The 20,605-nt window shown below is 43.7% G+C and overlaps 2 protein-coding genes across 3 annotated transcripts in view; one reads left to right on the forward strand and one right to left on the reverse strand.

The window, feature by feature from the left end:
* The first annotated feature begins 1,714 nt into the window (after window positions 1–1,714).
* Window positions 1,715–5,300, forward strand: GNRH1 (gonadotropin releasing hormone 1). Its single transcript, XM_059177883.1, has 3 exons — window positions 1,715–2,031; window positions 3,292–3,387; window positions 5,116–5,300. The coding sequence occupies exons 1-3, from the start codon at window positions 1,879–1,881 to the stop codon at window positions 5,152–5,154; spliced, it is 288 nt and encodes a 95-aa protein (XP_059033866.1). The 5' UTR covers window positions 1,715–1,878; the 3' UTR covers window positions 5,155–5,300.
* A 2,882-nt stretch (window positions 5,301–8,182) lies between these two features.
* Window positions 8,183–20,605, reverse strand: part of DOCK5 (dedicator of cytokinesis 5) — a 212,618-nt gene continuing 200,195 nt past the window's right edge. For both annotated transcript variants that reach the window (XM_059177750.1, XM_059177759.1), the window contains 4 exons: window positions 15,042–15,210; window positions 14,188–14,326; window positions 13,067–13,170; window positions 8,183–12,266 (listed from right to left, as the gene is read on the reverse strand). In XM_059177750.1, coding sequence (XP_059033733.1) covers window positions 12,162–12,266; window positions 13,067–13,170; window positions 14,188–14,326; window positions 15,042–15,210 — 517 coding nt within the window. In that variant the 3' untranslated portion in view covers window positions 8,183–12,161. The remainder of the gene's footprint in view (window positions 12,267–13,066; window positions 13,171–14,187; window positions 14,327–15,041; window positions 15,211–20,605) is intronic.

Here is a 20,605-nt window from a genome sequence, read left to right on the forward strand (position 1 = left end):
TGTTCAAATAAATGAAACAAGGAGTAATGGCTCTCTCTTTCTTTTGTAAATGTTTATACTGTGTAAATGTTATACTGTATAAAATATCCCAAGGGTTCACCACTGGGTTGGCACATCTATCTATGAAATTTGGATAACAATATCCACTTGGCAAGCCTGTTGTAATGAGTGAGGTTGGTCTTATTCAGAAGCCAGTTAACTACTATTTCTCACCTTGGTGTTCCCACCGCCTTTAGCACAGTGATTTGCATATTTTAACTCAGTAAGTATTCTACTGAAATGAGCCAACTGTCCACCCACCAGGTGGTCTTGGCTTGGTGTACTTGAACTACAATGTTTCTCCCTAACATTGTGATGCTACAGAAGGCTTTCCAGATAAGTCAAGGAAGGGAGGAGATGGGGGAATTTTCAGACACACAGGATCTACTTTAGGTCCTAGATGGATGCAGGTATAGTGCCAATAATCACTTCTTAGTATTTATAAATCAGCTCTGCTTACAAATGAAGAATTGAAGAGCTGAGACCAGTTCCCAGGCATCCTGACTCAACTTCTTTCTATAATTATTACATGGCCTCCTTTGTGAAAGCTTTATGGTTTGCATTTAACATCACTTAATTGAACGACAGCCATTTTCCCTCAGCTCTGGATAGGTCTATCAGTTTCCTCAAGAGAATCTAAACTAGCTAGATTTTAATCTCTGAATTGTGTTCTCAGCTGTAAAAGTCTTAGCTGAGGTTTTAATGGCCAAGATTTAAGTAAATTTTATAGAGACACCAGTAGGTGTTCCAATTACATACACCATTAAAGGGCTTTATGTGAATAGGATTTTAAAAATTACAATTAAAAAAACCCCCCATAGTCCATGTGCAGTATAATTTACCAGCAGGAAAGATTTCAGTACTGAAAAAGTCTCATATAAAAAGGAAGCTAAGAAAATGAAAAATCACAGAACTCTACAAACTCAAAAAGCAGCTCGGGATTCTTTTGGCTTTTTGTCCGCAAACAGGTAAAACAGCTTTTCTATTTCTAGCACTGGTTTGAGACCACATGCTTTTGCCTGTCTGTAGGGCATTTTTCACCCAAAGGGCTAAATCCAAGAAACCTTGACCTTCATGGTCCTTGTCAGGGGGGGGGCCGCAGAGATCCAGCCTTTGGGGAATAATTACCACAGCTCATCAACTAGTATTTGATTTTTGTCTTTAGCCTCTTTCCCATCAGATGAAATGTAACTTGAAGACTTTGTGAGAATTCCTCCTGTAAGCAGCTAATTCAAGGCTACCTTGGCCACAGAGACATCTGGTCTGGGGCTTGGTGCTTTGAGAGGTGTTGAGTTCTCTCTCGTGTTCACAGATGGTCCGGCCAGCACTAATGACAGGAAAGTCACTCAGCAAAATGTAATTAGTGCCACAGTGTATGCATTTAATGTCCTACAACTTTATATTAGCCAGAGATTCCTAGCAGGATCTACCTTTCCAAGCCAATGGTCCAATTCTCTTTAACTCAGGAATTGGTAAACAGTTGAAAACTAATCTGGGGTGTGGGGGAGTGCCAGGGCGGTGGATGTTAAGGCAAAAAGGTGAACTTGGGAAGTGAAGGAATCAGGGAGTTTGGATAACCAAATAAATACTAAAAATAAAAGCAGACTCACTTGGTACGAAAATGTATTGAGTGTGCAAGTTCCAAGTACTGCCTTTATCTCCTGTGGCTAGGACACCAGAGGCAAGCGCATGAGGATGTGTGTTTCACGTCTATGTGTGAAAGCCGGCAGCTGCCACTTCCGCCTCCTATAGACTTAACATAGAAACATTAGGCTTATCACCAAAAAGGGCTTGACTTTTTGCTCAACCCAGTCCAGGTCTGTTCTCACTGTTGCACTGATGTTCCTTAGAATGGAACCGATTCCAAAACTTGTCGCTGGTCTTCTCCTGCTGGTGTTATGTGTGGTGGGCTGCTCTGGCCAACACTGGTCCTATGGACTGCGTCCTGGGGGAAAGAGAAATGCTGAAAATTTGATTGATTCTTTCCAAGAGGTAAGGCTCTTTCATCATCAAAGTAAGATGTGGCTTATGTGGTTCAGTCTGCAGTAACATTCTGTGTGTGCCCCAAAGCGTGCTTTGCTGGGCTCCATGGACTGTCGGTATTCTGGGGGACATGAGACAAGTGCAAAGGCAAGTCCCATCCCTGCTTTCTATTCAGACAGGAACAGTTCCAAGGGAATATGGCAACAGGTGCGAAGGAGCAGGTTGTACTCTGAATATCTAGAATTGCCAAGGGAGTTCAAAACGGTGGGATGGACCCAAGGTCTCCAGAGGAAGAGGATTCCTTGGGATTCAGAAAGAAAATCTTAGAACTTCAGCTTATTTTTTTCTCCTTGTTTTGTCTTTTAAAAGTACCTATGATACTAGGCTGGAATACATTTCATAGCTCATAAATAAGTATTCTTATCAAGGATGCATCATGCCTTATCATTTCTTTTTACTGAAATGGGCATTTAGGCAAAGAACTTGGAGGCTGCTAGTGGGGAGGGGCTAGTAAGCTCGAGGACACAAAATATATATTGGGAAGAATCTGAATTTGATTTCATATAAATTTACCTCAGTACGTGTACCAGGACTAACATAGGGTACTTGGTTTTTTAATCTATAATATGAGACTTCTTGGGGTCATATAAGGATCACATGAAAGAGGTCTTAGATATTAGCTGGCTAATGTCCAAAATGATAGTGGATTAATAAACATACAGTTGTTATTGTTCTTAAATTAATGGGAAACAGAACCTAAAGGATGAGTGATTTGGGGCTGGGACACTCAACATAGTGCTGACAAAAGGAAACTAGAGAAACTTAAAATCATTTCTCTTTCTTTTTGGAGACATAAGAAAGATAACTAAGTATGAAATAAAGATGGCCTGGAATCTGAAGTCTCCTCTCCACAGATTACATGTGAAGTAACTCTTATTTAACTATGACATATTTCGTGAAAATTGAAAATAAAAGTCATCCCTATTCGTAACTAGAAGATCCTAGACTTTTTGTAGACCATCCCTTCATGAGGTTCAAAGTACTTCATTCTCATCATCTCTAGGGAGAAAATATACTCTCCTTACTACCAGTACCCCCAGAACACCCCACCCCTCTGTATAAATGCCTCAAGGGTGGGTCCATGTTCATAAAGTCCCCGTCCCACAATTCCCTTGACCTCACTCTCCATACATAGTTCTTGGTGGAAGTGGAAAATACCGTTCCATTCCATTTGTCTCCATCAGCAAGAATCATGTTCTTTTTTCTCAGCTAGCGGAAGAGCTTGATCAACCAGCAAAACCTCAGCGCTTGGAATGCACAATCCACCAGCCCCGACCTCCCCTCAGGGACCTGAAAGGAGCTCTGGTGAGTCATAGCTATAATGACATGGAGTTTTAGAGATGGAAAGGTCCTTGGTGCCACCTCCCAGGTTGTCCATGTGGGACAACCACCTCTCAGCCTCTGTGGGGCTTACCTTTCTGACTGCCTGAATTCCTCCTGGGGTAGGGCCTCACTATTCTGTGACACCCTCTCTCAGTGGGTAGACAGTACTAACGGTTAGAACCTTTTTTCCATTAGGTTGAAATCTCTCTGTAACCTTTATCCCCTAATCTTGGTTCTAGCCCTTGGGATGACTGTTACATTTCTTCCCACTGTTACATGTCAGTTCTTCACATGTTTTCATCTACCACGGTCTCCCCCGCTCCTTACCCCGACTCATCTAATCTAGGCTAATCCTTACCTCTCCACGGGATTCCTTAACTCTTCACTAATGTTCTTGGTATGAAATGGCTTTTGCCTGGAAAATTGTAGAAATAAAAAATGGTGCTCTAGTTTATTTTTCCCTTTTGGAATAGAAAATTCCAAACTAGTAAATTCATAATTCAGAGCCACATATTTGATTTCCAGTTTTCTGACTGGATTCTAACCATCTCCAAATTCCCACCCAAAATGGGAATCTGCTAACCTCATGCGGGTTTTTGATAATAAGAAAGCAAGTATGCAGAGCACTGAATATAATTTGAATTGAACTCACCGTTGTGTTCTTTGAGCTCCCGTGGTCCATTTGTTTGCAGCAGTTGAGGCCACTATAGTTGATTAGCTGCTCTGCCAGGAGCAGGGAAAGCCTGAATAACTCATATACAAACACAAGCTATAGCTTTCATTTTGTCCACTGACCTTGACTTCCACACCTCCAGTTCAACGAAAAAAAGCAGACAGACATCTTTATTGGCTTTCTGTGTCTACTCCTACTTACCACATAATAAAAATAATAGCAAGCAGTTACATTTCCCAAACGTACCTTAGAAAGAAGGTATTGAGGCAAAAGTTGGTTAAAAACAAACTGAGATCGGGGCACCTGGGTGGCTCAGTGGGTTAAGCCGCTGCCTTTCGGCTCAGGTCATGATCTCAGGGTCCTGGGATCGAGTCCCGCATGGGGCTCTCTGCTCAGCAGGGAGCCTGCTTCCTCCTCTCTCTCTCTCTCTGCCTGCCTCGCTGCCTACTTGTGATCTCTGTCAAATGGATGAATAAAAAATCTTTAAAAAAAAAACCAAACTGAGATCAAGGGTGTCTGCGTGGCTCAGTCGGTTGAGGGTGTCCACCTTTCAGTTTCAGCTCAGATCGTGATCTCAGGGTCGTGCGATCAAGCCCCACATTGGGCTCCACGCTCCGCATGGAGTCCGCTTGTCCCTCTCCCTCTGCTCCTCCCCCTCCACCCCACTCACACGCGTGTTCTCTCTCTCCCTCTCAAATAAAATCTTAAAGACAAAACAAACCAAACGGAGATCAGACCTTTTTTTCACCTCCTTCACATCTTATAATGTGAATCTTATGTTTATTAAACAAGTTAGAAATACATGATCTGTTACATCTTTCTAGCCCTTTCTAGTGCACAAAAATAAACAGATTTATTCTTTCTGTATCAATACAGAAAGGGCTGCGCTGGGCCCTTGGTCCAGTGTTCCTGCTGCTGCACATGGTGTCCCTGCATTCACCTGTTCCAATATTTTGGAAACTAAAAGATCAGAAGCATAGTGAAATTCAGCTAGTAAAATCAACCTTGACATATTTTTTTGCTCATGTATTTCTTAGGAAAGTCTGATTGAAGAGGAAAGGCAGAAGAGGATTTAAATCCGCTGAACCAGAGCGACTGACAACACAAGTGTAATTCTGATATTGAAACTTGTGACTCATTTGACATCTTTAAATTGTGCGAATTCCAGATATGCTTATGCTAAACTCACATATTTATGGTGAACTACAGTGTTGTGAATAAAGTGGCACAAATGTTAATTTTTTCTCTAAGGCTGAACTCTGGTGAGGAAGGGGCCCTATCCCTGCCCCAAGTACAGTCACCTACTGGGCCGGGCCCCAAAATCTGACGCAGCAACAGTTTTCTATTGGGGTTGTAGCTTGATTTTTGACTATACTCTGTAGAAGTGAGATCACAGCCAAGACTTCCCCCGGCTTGGGGAGCAGTCCCAGACTGCTTTGCATCTCTTTGGAAGTCAACTGGAACCTGAGAGGTTCTCTCCTCCGGAGAGAGTAGGCTGCGCTGGGCCCTTGGTCCAGTGTTCCTGCTGCTGCACATAGTGTCCCTGCATTCACTACATCCAGTGGTGCACACAGAGGCTTGGGACCGAGGCCTGAAGGTAACCGCGTTCATCTTGGGAGAGGCTCTGGAGTATAGAATCTGCTGAAGACAGGATTCAGGTATTCCCGCGCACCCTGGTCAAATACTGTGGCCACCAGTCAACTCTCCACAGAGACCAGTATCCGGCTTTGTGCGGGGACAGATGCATAAACATTTTCATTAACCCTCACAGTGACCTTGGAAATTAGCTATTCTGGTCTTCCCTTTAAAAGGAGACCGGGGTTTAAAGGACCTGCTCAGTTCCATCGGGGTACGTGGGCAGGGCTCCCATTTTGCACTAGAAGAACAGCGGATGGTATTAGACTCGAAAGTCAGTATGTATTTTAACTGGTTCTAGTTTGTTAGCTGGAGCTGAAAAGGGATCCTGGGGGTTCATGTGTCGACTTCATTTACTGGTGACCATTTTGCTGTGGGGTCCCAGACACTATGAGACCAGTTCTCAATTATCCTCCCAACTTCCAAATGACTATGAGACCGTTTGAAAAACACTGATTTCAGGTAAATTGCCTGATGTCCCGGTAACTGAGCCCATGTTCACATGGCAATGATCGAGGCCCTTTCCCTGTTTCACTCACAGACAGAACCTTCCTCCTCCTCTCCCTGCCCCTCCATCTCAAAAAAGGGCCCATGTAAAGGAATTTGAACTGGGGTTGGAAACAGTCCACGGGAGAGAAAACCTTCCTTTTTAAATACAGATCATCATAGTGCAATAGATTCCCCAAATCTCTCCATTTGAATAATCACTAAAGCTCAAAGAACTTTCTTGCCCCCACTTCAATAAAATTAGGGAGATGTAGTTCACAACCTCCTCTGTGGAACAAAAAGCAAAACTGCATATTTTCTTTAATCAACACATACAAGGCGGGATGAGAGGCTTCCATCAGCCAATCGCTCAGTAACTTTTTTTGTTCCAAAAAACAACACCTTTTACAACCTTTACATCAGTTAATGCATTAAAAGAACAGGACAACACACTTATTCTTTTTTGAGATTTCATTTATTTATTTGAGAGACAGAGAAAGAGTGAGAGGGGAGCTCAACACGGGCCTTGATCCCAGGACCCAAAACTCATGCCCCGAGCCTAAGGCAGATGCTTAATCGACTGCGCCACGCAGGTGCCCCCACACAGTCACTTATATTTTACGTTCTGTTGGAGTCCCAGTTTTCCAGAAGCTGTGGGCTTCCCCGGATGGTCGACAAAGATGCTCACTCAGCTGCCTGATGCGGACAGCATCCGGTGGTTTGCAACTTACGTGAACATGTTTGGTACCTGATTCACGAATGGCCAATTGCCTAAGGAGGAGAGTGAAAATGACCCCTTTCTTAACATTTTACACATTTTCCTGAACTTGAAGAGCTCTCTACCTCATCAAGGCAGCTTCAAAAAAAAGGCCTGTATGTAGCCTTTTGAAAGAAAAGGGTGGGAAACATACCAAGAGCTCCCTTTCGTAAGTTCTCAAGTATATGTTCTCAAGTATATAAGTCTCAAGTATATGTTAAATGATCAAGAGTCAAAAGAGTGGCTTTGAAGACGGACCATTTTAGCAAAGGGTTTAGAAGCTGCATAATCCTGGAGAGGATTGGGAAAAAGCTGAGGATCGCTATAAGAAATAACAGCACTTACACATTTGGACAGCGAACAGTGCTCTCAAGTAGCATTTCTCACTAGGGACTGTAGATCCCAAAAGACTCCCCAGGCTTACTGATTCAGTCTTGGGGCCCCAAACCATTTGCATCTTTAACATGCCAGGGATTCTTAGGTACACAGTGGGGGCATTATTGCCCTAAAAAGCGATAGATGGCAAATGTTTAAAAGCACTGGGACAGTTTTCTTTAAAGAAAAAAAAAATCTTAGGCATAAGCCCAGGACTTCAAACAGTGTGGCTATTCTAACTGAAATGTGGCTGTCCCCACAGTACGACACACCACCAGCAGGGAGTTTAAGAAATGAACATCCATTTTGAACACCGATTTTCTCAAGGTGTTATTTCCTCTATTTTCAGCCTTGGCCAAAGGTTGGAATAACACTGGGGAGATGTAAAAAGAATATGGTGGCTGGGTCATGATCCCTCTCTTGGAAATTGATTTGATTGGTCTGGGGTGTGGCCTCTTTCCAGGTTATACTAATGTTCAGCCTCATTTGAGAATCAGTTTCTATCCTTCCCAGGTAAGTTAGTAGCTACTCCTCTTTCATTTCCCTTTGCAGTGAACGAGTGAAGAAACAGCCCATTGTTTAAATGAACTGTTGTCAGAAGCCATCAGCTCTGATGCCCGATGGATGGATGGAGGTGGACGGAAGTGAGGGAAGAGCACAAGTTCTTCCTGCTCCCATGCAACGATGATCCCATGACCCCACGGCATGAGTCTAAACCGACAGGACCTATAATGACAGGAGGCTAGAGGGACTGGGTGTGACGTGTTGCAAAGGAGGTGTCGATAAAGGGAAGTTCAGGAATGATTTCGTTTCGTTCACATAAGGGTAATAACAGACTAAACACGATAAACTTCAAAATACATTTTCATTTTTAATTTAAAAAATAAATAACAGCAAATCTGAACAAAATTTTTCTACCTCGATGCACATCTTCCTAATGGTCCATGTTTGAAACCCAAAGTTTACAAAATCCTGGCAACAGAGCCTTGACAAAGTCTGGATGAACAATTTACAAAATCTGACAAAAAGACGAGTTTTGGGGCAGCGTTTGTGGGAGATCAGCACTGGCTGGATTATAAGAATCAGCCTGAAATAATCAACTTAAAAGGAAAACTACCTTTTTCCTTTTGTAGGTTAGAACTGGAGGCTCCCCGCTCCACCCACCCGAAGAGGAACTTACCTTTGCCAACTAATTTTAAAATCCCACTCGGCCAACAGCATGTGCACCTAAAATCCACTGTATGGAAACTTCGTTGCCTTCAGACTCCCTTTCTCATTCACTTAGAATCAAAGAAAGCGAGGGCGCAAGGATTCTAAAAATCGCATAGCCTTGGATATAGATGCTTCACATGAGAAAAATGAGGCCCAGGGACGGACTATAAATGGACTTGCCAAAAGGTCCATGGTCTTGACTGTCCCGTTTTGTGTTGATGGTGGGGTTTCCCCCTTTTCTCATTATACCCCACCAGCAAGAGGAAGGAAATTACAGCTATGAATAACCTTCTAAATGCCTGTTGCAGAAGGACAGCATGGACATAAGGGAAACTTCCGGGGCTCTGGAGGCAGTCTAGATTTGGATCTGAGGGTGTGACACGGTGTAGGACTCGGTCAAGTTTCATCCATCTATACTCCCAGGATTTGTGCACTTGACCATATGTATGTTAAGACATGCCTCAATTTTAAAGGGAGAAATCACCCCCTGATCTGGGGGCCAGTAGAGGGGAAGGCCTCCCACAGCATGGAAAAAGTTAACAAAGGTGATTGTTATCTCAAATTCCTCTTTATTTCTCGTTAGCCTCAGGGATCTGCAGGGTGACTGCATTTTTCATGGGTCTCCCTGACTGCAATTCTGGAATCCAGATGGGAGGTGGAAAAGGGGAGGCCCATGGCCCAGCAGCCTTACTGAGGGGTTCGCTCTCCCCTAATCCCACTCTCTTGCTAACCACACAGCACAATATAGTCTCTGCATACCAGGCTGTTCCCACTGGACACACTGAATTGCCATATCCTGCGGGTCTTGTATGGTGTCTGGATTTCAATAAAAGCTTAATAAATGTTGAATAAAGTGATTCTTAGGGGGAAAAAAAATCTCAAAGGAAGACAAGTCACCAGAACAGAGAGAGAGAAAATAAGGGACTCAAAAAAAAAAAAAAAAAAAAAAAAAGAATTCCATAAACTAATAATAACCACGCAGTTGTGACAGTTTGAGGACTACTTTCAATGCCTTTCAATATACTCCGGAGTTCTTAACAAAGAAAATAAAGACCAGTTCTTTCCTCATTTATTCCCGGACCCTTATCTCTCCCATATGTAAGGTAATCATAAGGCATTTCTTTGCAGTCTTCCTCTTTGACTTCAGGACAGGATTTATCACCTTTTGTCAAACGTGCCTCTGACCCAGTGGCTTCCCCCATGTTCCCTGCAATCTGGAATCCACACCATTACCTAGAATCCTTTCTATTCGGGCAGGAGAGACCCAGTATTTCCATTAAGGTGGAAGGGGGATCAGATGGAAAAATATGTTCTGTTAAAAAAGGGTAGGTATTCGTGCACTGGCGCATCCGACTTCCCCAGCCCCTGATCGAAGCCCACACCGCAGAACTCACTTGCACTGCTCTGAAGGGACATGCCTGCGGTTTGGCATTTTTGCGACCAGCTTACATCTTTCTATTTCCAAGGCCAGACTGAAAAATAGGGTCAGGGAGGCCTACAGATCCTCACTAGCCAGTGGGCGAGGCAACTTCAGAAGCTGCTCTGGGCTCCACAGAAGGCCCGTAGAACCTTTCCATTCCTTCTCGTCGTTGCGTTCTCTCCATGAAAATCCTTTTTGGTTCTTATTAACATTTCTCCTTTAGTCATAAATAATTATGTAAGAGACTCCAAAAGATGTCATCTTTTTAAAACGGACTGTATGTGCTCAGTTAACTTGTACTCACTTTCCAAATGACCTCGGGGTGGGGGAGAAGATCAATAATGCTCTCAAGAGAATTCCAGATCTTACTCAGGCCGAGCAGAGGAAAGGAAAGACCACTTCATACCTACTGCTTCACACAGTCAATCTCATTGAACCTTATCGGTGTGGCAGGTCCTCATCCCCATTTCGGAAGGCAAGCAGTTGAGGGAGTCTGCAAAGTTAACAGGTGACCCAGCTGGGATGGCTGGAGACCAAAAGGTTTACTTCAAAACCCGGCTTCTCTCTCGTGTAGCCCCTTGAAGGTTGCCCTGAGTGGAAGCGGAGAGCGGCCCTTCCCTCACCACTTCTAAATCCACACGCTTACTGCTTGTGGGACGCTGGCCATGCCTCTGAGGTCTGTATGTCCCTGCCTCTATGAAGCACAAGTAGGGCTCTTCTAAGAGGGGTGGTGTTGGAATACGTATACCAAGACGCAGGCCAGCATATCCGGGTCTTTGGAGGTGAACTCTCTTTCTTTTCTCTACCTCAGGGCAGGGTGGGTGGGGAAGAGGACCGGGCCCAGTTACGGAAGGGACCCCAGTGAGCTTCCCCACATGCTGACCTAGGGGACCCACAAAAAGCTTTCTACTTTGCCATCTATGTCAAAGTAGTATAGAAACATCTGGGACATTTCCACTGTTGTCCCATCTAAAGGTAGGAATTCATCACGGAGTTCGTCAGGGTTGTCTTCTCGATCTAAGTGTTACCTGCGGATAGAGCCTCAATTAGCGAGCTGGGTTGTTAGTAAGAATCTGCAGGCAGATGTTCTGTGTTTAGCTTCAGTTTCCTTGTCTACAGAACGAGGGGGTTGTTTGTATGACCTTTAGTTAGGGCCCTTCTAGCTCAAAATGTCTCTAACTTTGTGGGGTTCGTGTAGGTGTATGTAATATCCCATCATCTGAATCAGCCCATTTCTTCTTCCGAAAGGACTACGGACTTAGTACCATGAACATGTAATCAAATTAATTCCACAATCACGAGGAATAAATAATCAAAGGGAGATATTGCACTATATTCTCCAGGGTAAAATCAGGTGGCAGAGACGGGCCGCTGAGCCAACCAAATGGGATCTGGAAGAGAAGCTGTTGAACCCGGGCTTCGAAGTCCCTTCTGTCCAGTGATGTGAGCTAAGAAGAGTTAAAAGAAAGAGCTTCAAGGGAGTCTGTAGCAGGAAGGAGTGACATGGTGTGGTGAGGGTTGGTTAGTTGAGAGTGTGAGGGACTCCCAGGAGGGTTCCTGTGCCACACGTCTGGGGTGGGGGAGGGGGGGTGGCAGGAGCTCAGACCCCACAGTCGAGTCCATGGTTTTTCACCAATGATAGCTGTTCATACGTGAAAGTTACCAATCTTCATTACAAAGATGTTCTTTTCCTTAAAGAAGACATAAGCAGACATCAGAAAGGTAGAATTATTTCAACTACTGAAGTACTCGAGGCGCGTCTTTTCCAATGTTATTCGAGACATGGTGTGTCCACGTGAGAAAATCAAGTCTCAAGCAGAGCTTTTCACAAGCAAAGCAAGAAATCCTTCCAAGGTACAGGTTCCTGGGGTTGCTCTGCGACCTCCACAGAAGAACGTAGCCAGGAGTCTGTAGGCTGCAGCAGCTCTGGGCTGGAGGCTGAATTTAATAATGGTGAGGGAGATCTCTCCTTTGAGAAAGACAGAGGACACGACCAATTCTGGAATTCATGCGGACTGGAGTGGGGGCAGTGCTTAGGCTTCACAGTAGCCTTTCAAAGAACCACCAGTTTGGAGGCAGCACAGCTGACCCCAGATCAGGAAGGGGGTCAGCAAGGAGCCCCGGGGAGCGAGGAAAGGGCCTCCTCTTAGGCGTCAGCTGTTCAAGGTGTTCAGAGTTCTGGAGACCTGGCAAGACCCTTAGTGGGATCCGGGCTCAGAAGCAAGGAAGCCAGATTTGCGGGCTTTGGGAGGAGGTGGAGGTGGGCATTTGGCTTCTCTGCGGACCGGCAGCGGAGGGGCAATCTGAGGGAACAGACACAATGAGAGTCAAATGAGTCCCATCTTTCCTCCTGACTTGGTTCTCCTCCACATTTCCGACACAGTGCTTTAGCTTCTAACTGATCTATCTATGCAGCCTTGGCCAGGAGAGAAGGGAAACAACACTCATTTAACTTCCCTTGTTCTCCTTGGGTTAATCAGAGATACCCCAAAATGTTATCTCCCCAACATCTGGGTTCTTGGTGTATCTACAGAAGGCGCTCAATATTTGTTGAAGAATGCAGGACGAGGCCATTCCAGAATGACTGTCACTCATCCAGAAGGAGTACAGTCTTCACATGTGAACCAGAACTCACTGATTTCACTCACTTGTACCGAGGGTGAGGTACAGAGAAGAGCTCTACCTTTGATCTGACAAAAAGGTCTGCTTGCATTTCATTACTTCCCATTAGAAACTCCCTTATATGGGGCGCCTGGGTGGCTCAGTGGGTTAAAGCCTCTGCCTTCGGCTCAGGTCATGATCCCAGGGTTCTGGGATCGAGCCCCACATCGGGCTCTCTGCTCAACAGTGAGCCTGCTTCCTCCTCTCTCTCTGTCTGCTTCTCTGCCTGCTTGTGATCTCCGTCTGTCAAATAAATAAATAAAATCTTTAAAAAAAAAAAAAAAAAAAGAAACTCGCTTTTATGTTTTATGGTTTCAGGCATGAGTCAAGAAGTGATTACAGTGACAAATCTATTGGGAAATGTCCCTAGCAAAAAGCTTGGAAAACCAACACTGTGCTCCCGGGAGCGGGGCGCTCTGACCCCAGTGCAGTTGTTCCCTACCTCTCCGGAGTTCCTCTGGCCACTCTCGTAGGGCTTGCTTTTTGGGGGAGGGGGAGGCGGGACAGTAGTAGTCATCAGCCCATCTGTCTGCAAAGACGGGGAGCCTAGAAACAATACAAAGTAGATGAAGGCAGAGAGAAGAATTCAAGGAATCTTAATAGAACCTCTGCTTGCCATTCTAACACCTAAACCAACCTGGCCAATCGAATGGCTAAGGCGATATTCTATAGCTTCTGTGGACAGAATGGAAACAGCCTCTTGGCCCTCAGGACAAATGTAGCACTGTTTACTCACCAGAAGGTTTCATGAAAAGTTCTGAAGTAAAAATCCCTTTTTTTTTTTTTTTTTTGCTTAGGATTTTTACTATTAAGCTGGAGATGAAGACATTTTCTAGAACTTAAGGTACGACTCTATCTTCTGATCTACCCCAATTACTTTGAAAAAATGTCTGTCACAAAGTAAGCAGTCAATAAAGACTGGTTAAATTTAACTGAGCTGTCTCAGTTTGATCACTTAAAGGATGCAATATCCACTTCCTCCAGGAAAACTTACTGCATTATCTCTCTAGCTCTTGGTTGACTCCCATGGCCCATGGGCATGATGACTTACCCCTCCATTCTTTGTACCAAGGGTACCTTCGAATTCTTCTCAGGCCTTGCGCATTGCTGATTCTCCAGGCCTGACTGTAAGCAGTATTTGGAACAGGCCTATTTCTTGTCCTTTTTTGGGACCCTTTCCAATACCAAGTACAGGCTACCTACCCAGTAGTTTTTAAGTTATTTGCTTCCTGTCTGGTCCCCATCTGGCTCTACTTCATTATACCTTCATAAATGGAAAAGGAGTTTGAGACCCTCTGGGTCACTCTATAGAGAAGGGTAATGAGTCCTAGCAACTCAAAGACTCCTGGTCGGACTCTAATTTTGCTATACCCACCACCATGGAATGAGCCAGCTTTATAATAGCCTCATATACTGTGTGGCTGTTCCAGCTAAATATTGCCCAGATCCATATACATACTCTGTTCCCTACTAAAGCGAAGAGAAAGTATATGTCTGTATCTTTCTAAATCTCTCTCTCTCTGTGTGTATGTGTTTATATATATATATATATATATAACTTACTGAGGGTCCTGGTAGCTTTAGGAGTGAGTGGAGGTGGGCTCAGGGGCGTCGACTGAGGAGGTGAAGAACCATGAAATGGCGTCAGCCGATTGTCCGACAACTGGAGACTCTTTGGTCTTTGTGCTTTTCGGGCTGGGCTCTGGTGGGGGGTGGGGCACAGCAAAACAGACTCACGTGAGAAAGGCTAAGCTTGTCAATGGTCCCAACACCTTGCCTGCTGAGCACCGACTTGTCAGAGAGACCCACTCCAGGGGCCACTGTTGAGTTTCCCGCCCTGTCAGGTGGAGAGCCGGCGAAGGCCCTGACAGGGCGTCACTGAAGCAGACTTTCTTTCCTGGCTGGCCATAAGCCTAAGTCTGACCACAGTCAGACTGTGTTGTCTGGGTTGGAAAGGAGCCACCCCTGATTCTCAGGGAAGGCTGGTCTGGCCGCACTTAACAACATGATGTGGCTCATGGAAGAAGAAAAAGCACTTTTCTTTTTAAGTTAAAAGAAGAGAAATGACAATGCACTGACTCATGGAACATGGTGGTGAGAACCACAGCTCTGAGCATCAGCCCACAGTTTACATTGTGAGTACAAGATCTTGCACCACTACTGGTTCAGACACTCAAATTTGCCCTTTGTGCTTTTTTTTTTTTTTTTTTAGCCCAGTGTAAGATCAAATGCTGTCACAGGCTGCCAGGTCCTGAGGAAGCACGGCCGGCCGGACTTCCGCCTGGTGACTCAGGGCTCTGCGGCGAGTGGCAAGTGGCTGCAAGGACAGCACTAGCGAACCTCTGGCCCTTGTTTGCTTGCCACACCCGCCCCCTCAACCCTGACCCCCTGTTGCTGGGTTTTGTTTTTTTTTTTACCATCAGATCAGGTTCTGACGCTTTCTCTGCAATGACCTGGGACTTGCTGAGGCTCCAGTCTTTTCGCTTGAACTTGCTGATCCGGTTCTCACTGTCCTCTTTGAGGGGCAGATCTTCAACTCTGGCACCTGATGAAGCCCTGCGCTCCAGAAGTGGCTCCAGCATTGACCTACCAGCCAAGAACAAGGACAGGATCACAGAACACTGACCACTGGGCAGTCAGAATGTACTCCCACAAGACAGGGGTTGGGACTTCTCAACCCCATCTTGACCTGTGACTCCCCTCTCAGGTTCTAAATCTGAATCTCTAACTGCTAATTAGACATCCTGAGGTATCCATGAAACGAGACCATCCAAGTATGAAAGGAAAATCTCTAAACGTGTATCTCCTCGCAGGAAGAGAAAGGCTTACTACATCTACAGGCAAAGATAGAATTCATACAGTAAAAGATGAATAAGCAGCTTCAGACACTGGAGAAGAGCACATGACCCAGAGACAGCCTGCGTTCAGATCCTACCTCTACTACTTCATGGGTGATCTTGCGCAGAAAATCTTTTCATACCTCAACTTCCTTATTGTGAAATGGGGACAATAAGTAAAATCTTTCTTTTTAAAAAGATTTTATTTATTTGACAGACAGAGATCACACGCAGGCAGGGAGGCAGGCAGAGAGAGAGAGAGGAGGAAGCAGGCTCCCCACAGAGCAGAGAGCCTGACGTGGGACTTGATCCCAGGACCCTGAGATCATGACCTGAGCCGAAGGCTCACCCACTGAGCCAGCCAGGCACCCAATAAAGAAATAAAATCTTAAAAAAAAAAGAAGACACAACATGACACAAAAGTCTATAACTCCTAAGCACAAGGACGTGTAAGACAAACCCAAAGGGAAATTCTACAAACCAACTGCCTGTAATCTTCAAAAAGGTCAATGCAATGAAGGACAATGCAATGAAGGAAAGGCCAAACTACTTAGATTAGAGAAGAATAAAGGGGTGTGGCCCAAGCAGCACGTGACCCCAACGGGGTTCTGTACGAGAAATTGCTCCGTATGAGATATATAGTGGGACAACTGACAAAACTGGAATCCGGGGTAGAGTCTGCAGTGTTGCATCAACACCAAATCTCCGAACGGACAGGCTGCAGGCAGGATGCAGGGATGGAAGACAGGCGTGTGCCCTTACAGCACAAAGCACACAGCCTCCTCTCAAACCGTGGAGCGGGGCTGCTGGAGGACAGGCAGAGAGGGAGTGACTGCAGCAAAATGTAACTGAGGAGGATTAAAAAAGATACGAGACCTTTATGGTGGGTATTGCTTAGAGCTTCTGAATGGGTATTCAGTGAGCCCTGGTTTGATTAAAAATTTAGAGTTTTGCTCCATAAAAACAGAAGCTTAGAGAGATGAATAGGCAGAGGACAGAGGATTATTAGTGAGATTATTCTGGATATTATTATTATTAGTGAGATTATTCTGGATGATACTGCAATGGTGAATACTTGTCACCATACATCTGTTCAAACCCACAGAACGTACAACAGCAAGAGGGGACTCAATCGTCAACTACGGGCTCCGGGCAATGGTCATGCGCTAACGTGAGTCCATCAGTGGTAGGCACCGCTCTGCTGTATGTTCTTTATCTTGCTGTGAATTCAAAACTGCTCTAAAAAAGATAAAGTCCACATAGCAAACACATGCACGTACACACACAAAAGCTATGGCATGAAGTAAGACAACATAAAAACACAGATGGGTTCTTAGTATTTAAAATAAATAAATACATAAATAAATAAATAAAAGCAAGCTTCTGGATGCCTGGGTGGCTCAGTCAGTTAAGCATCTGCCTTCAGTTCAGGTCATGATCCCAGGGTCCTGGGACAGAGTACCATGGGGCTCCCTGCTTGGCGGGGAGCTTACCTCTTACCTTACCTGCTTACCTCTTCCACTCCCCCTGCTTGTGCTCTCTCTCTGATACTCTCTTACACAGTCTCTCCAATAAGTAAGTAAAATCTTAAAAAATAATAATAATAAAGATAAAACAGAAGAGTCTATTTGGCAGAAAGCATCCTTAGTGAGCTAAAACTATCTGCTGGACATATGTTAGATGGCAAATATTTTTGATATATAAGAAACTTTTACAAATAAACAAAAGAACGAGTAGTTCAATTTTTTAAAATAGTCAAAGGATAAATAGGTATTTCATGAAATGGAAATCCAAGTAAGTTTAAAAAGTTAGTGTTAAAAGTTATTAAATATTCAAATATTAAGCTATTTGGAGGGGGCAAAGCCTTTTTTACATTTTATTATGGAAAATTTCAAACGTGTAAAAAAGTGAAGAGAATGCCCATGTGTGTACCACTCAGTGTCAATAATGGTAACTCACGGCCAGTCTGCTTCCTTATGTACACCTAAGTCACATTCCTCGCCCCTCACTGGATCACTTGGCAGCGATCAGATGTTATATCATCTCATTCATAAATATTTCAGTGTTTACCTCAGTGAGGCAAGGACTCACTTCAAAACATAACTACGCTCCCATTATAAGTCCTACAAAAAGAAATAACTCCTTCATTTCACTGAACATCCAGTGCTTACATTTCCTGATGTCTTATAAATCGTTTGGAAGTGGCTTGTTTGAGTCAAGATCTGAACTGGATTCATTCACTGTTTGGTTGATATGCTTCTTAAACCATTTTAAGCTTTTAATGTGCATGGTCCCCCTCTCTGCAAAGCGTGGGTGCCTTGCTCCATGAAGGTGAGGGGAAAAAGTCCCAGGGAAGTCTGACCGAGGCTGAGCCCATGCAGTCACACTGGGAAATGCCTATAGATAGTGTTTTTTTGTTTTTTCATTTCAAATTATTCTCTCCTTTCCTATTGCTTTTTAAAAGACTGCACGTATGGGCTTTTAATTTTTTTATATTTATCTTTCTTTCTTTCTGTTTAGAGAGAGAGAGCATGTGAAGGGTAGGGAGGGATAGAGGGAGAGCGAGTGAAAGACACTTTTTTCCCTAATATTTAATTTATTTATTTGAGAGAGAGAGAGCATGCAAGCGGGGGTTGGGGGGGGGAGGGAGACACAGACTCCCTGCTGAGCAGGAGCCTGATTGGGTACTCAGTCCCAGGATGTGGGGATCATGACCTGAGCTGAAGGAAGATGCTTCACCGACTGAGCTACCCAGGCACCCAAGGGAGAGAGAGAATCTTAAGCAAGATTCCTTGCTTAGCATAGAGCCCAACGCAGGGCTTGATCTCATGACACAGGGATCATGACCTGAGCCGAAATCAAGAAGACTGGACGCTTAACTCACTGAGCCACCCAGACGCCCCTCTAGTATTTTTCAATTGTTAATATATTTATGGGGAAGCCACTCGCTATTATTTATCTTAAATCTGTACTGGTTAAAGAAACATCATAGAACCAAATTCTCAGAAAGACTAATTATTCTTAATTTTTTAAAAAGATTTTATTTTTTAAAGTAATCTCTACACCCAACATGGGGCTCAAACTCACAGCCCTGAGATCAAGAGTTGCACACTCCTCTGCCTGAGCCAGCCGGGTACCCCAAGACTCTAATTGTTTTTAAAACCAAATAAGCCAAATCAGACAAACAAACAAGATCACCTCAAACAGTAATTGGTCAGGGAGAAAGAAAACAACCACCCCAGATTCTATGGAATCAATTATGACTTTGCCTTGGAGACTACAAATGAAGGCTGTGGGTCACCAGGTTGCCTGTCAAAGATGTGAGTTTCACTAGGGCCTAATTAGGAATCAAACTGAACTATAGTGACTACAATGTGATTCCCCCAGGGTCGTGTCATTTTTTTCTTATAATGATTACTTCAGTGATTTTCCTGAAATACCAAAGATTAGTTTTTTTCTAAACAATTTTGTTCTGGGGCCCCAACTTTGCTGGTGTTCTACTTAGTTGGCCTTCTGGTTTCTCTTAACACAAAGAGCTGTGTTTTAAAAAGTAATTCTCTTTCTGTGCCTTGGTCTACCATTTGCCAGATAGGATGGATATGTTCTGCTTCCCTCTGATAAAGAACTGGCCCTTAACCGATGGCACCCCTAATGATCATCATGAAAGTATTCATGAATATTGTGACATGACACTGGGAATGGGAGGCTCGGGGTCATTAGTTGGTAATCAGTTTCAGATGCCTTAAAGAAACATCTTAAATAACGTTAGGAAATAGTATCAATGGCTTCTTACTCACTGAGGAAATTTGGGCAAGGTCAATAACCCACCTTGCCGGGGTCGAGGTATGAAGAGGGCCTCGCTCACCAGTTCTCTGCTTACTGCCCTGTCAGCAATCATGGTGCCCTAATGCTCAACAGCTGTGTCAAACCTTTTCTTTTTTTGAATGAGACCACTGATTTAAGAAGAGTCTTACTGAACAGAACTTTTATGCTTTCCATAGAGTAGGTAGGATCTCTTAATAAAGAAAGAAAAAACAGTATTTATTCTTAATAAAGAAATAAAAAATAAAAAGAGAAAAATAAGTGAACTAAGGACTATCTAATATTAATTATGCTAAGGATTAAAAATAGTGCAAATACCCAGTCCTCCTATTGCACGTGGCACTGCATATTGTGGACTGTTTGACATCAGAACTGTAATGAATTTCGTCCTCTGACTACAGAATGTATGCTTCTAGAAAATATATCCTATACCTGGTCTTAACCAAAAGAGCTCAAGAAAGGATATGAGAATGTATCCTAAATAACTGGAAAGCTATCTGTACACATACGCTCAGTACAATTCTTAACAATAAAACTGCATTTTATATTGAGAGAAGCTAAATGATTTCATATGAAATTCATAATGAACTTTGATGATTACCTGTCCAGAAATAATGACACGGCTTAAATATTCGATAGTAAGAGAAGGCTTAATTATGGCACATTCGTAGGATGCAATGGTATAAATAGCCATCAAAAATGATAATTAGGGCACCTGGGTGGCTCAGTCGGTTAAGTGTCAACTTGATTTCAGCTCAGGTCATGATTGCAGGGGCGTGAGACAGAGACCCGCACAGGGCTCTGCACTCGGTGGGAAGTCTGCTTGAGGATTCTCTCTCTCCCTCTGTCCCTCCCCTGCTCACACACGCCCTCTCTCTAAAGAAAAAAAAATATTCATCATGTATATTAAATTAAACAGCAGGTCACAAAATGGTACCTACGACACTTTTCCAATTCTATAAAATGTATATATGCTTTTCTTATTCTATAACTAAACCTTAACAGTGGTTACTTCTGAGTGATGTGATAAGTATCTTTCTTTTAAGCTTCTAGTACTTTGAAAAATTTCTACGTGTACACAGATTAAGTATATATTAGCAAAATACTGTTTTCAAACAGTATTTTTAAACAGAAAGAACACAACTACAAATTCAGTCCTTCAAAATATCTTAAATTTGAACACATGAGAAGGCAGCCCATGTTTTTGGCAAAAAAGGTTCGACATAAAAAAGCCATCAGTCCTCCCAAAGTTAGTCCAGAAGTTTCACATGATCCCAGTAAAAATAGCAGTAAGATTCCAGACAAGTGAATCCACAAGTGAG

The sequence above is a fragment of the Mustela lutreola genome, chromosome 1 (assembly GCF_030435805.1).
Source record: "Mustela lutreola isolate mMusLut2 chromosome 1, mMusLut2.pri, whole genome shotgun sequence".
NCBI classification, from domain to species: domain Eukaryota; kingdom Metazoa; phylum Chordata; class Mammalia; order Carnivora; family Mustelidae; genus Mustela; species Mustela lutreola.

Excerpts from the sequence above, each read along its gene's own strand:
- GNRH1 (XM_059177883.1), top strand. The coding sequence starts at position 1,879 with ATGTTCCTTAGAATGGAACCGATTCCAAAACTTGTCGCTGGTCTTCTC. Across the intron at positions 2,032-3,291 it reads TGATTGATTCTTTCCAAGAG|CTAGCGGAAGAGCTTGATCA; the intron begins GTAAGGCTCTTT and ends CTTTTTTCTCAG. Across the intron at positions 3,388-5,115 it reads GGGACCTGAAAGGAGCTCTG|GAAAGTCTGATTGAAGAGGA; the intron begins GTGAGTCATAGC and ends TGTATTTCTTAG.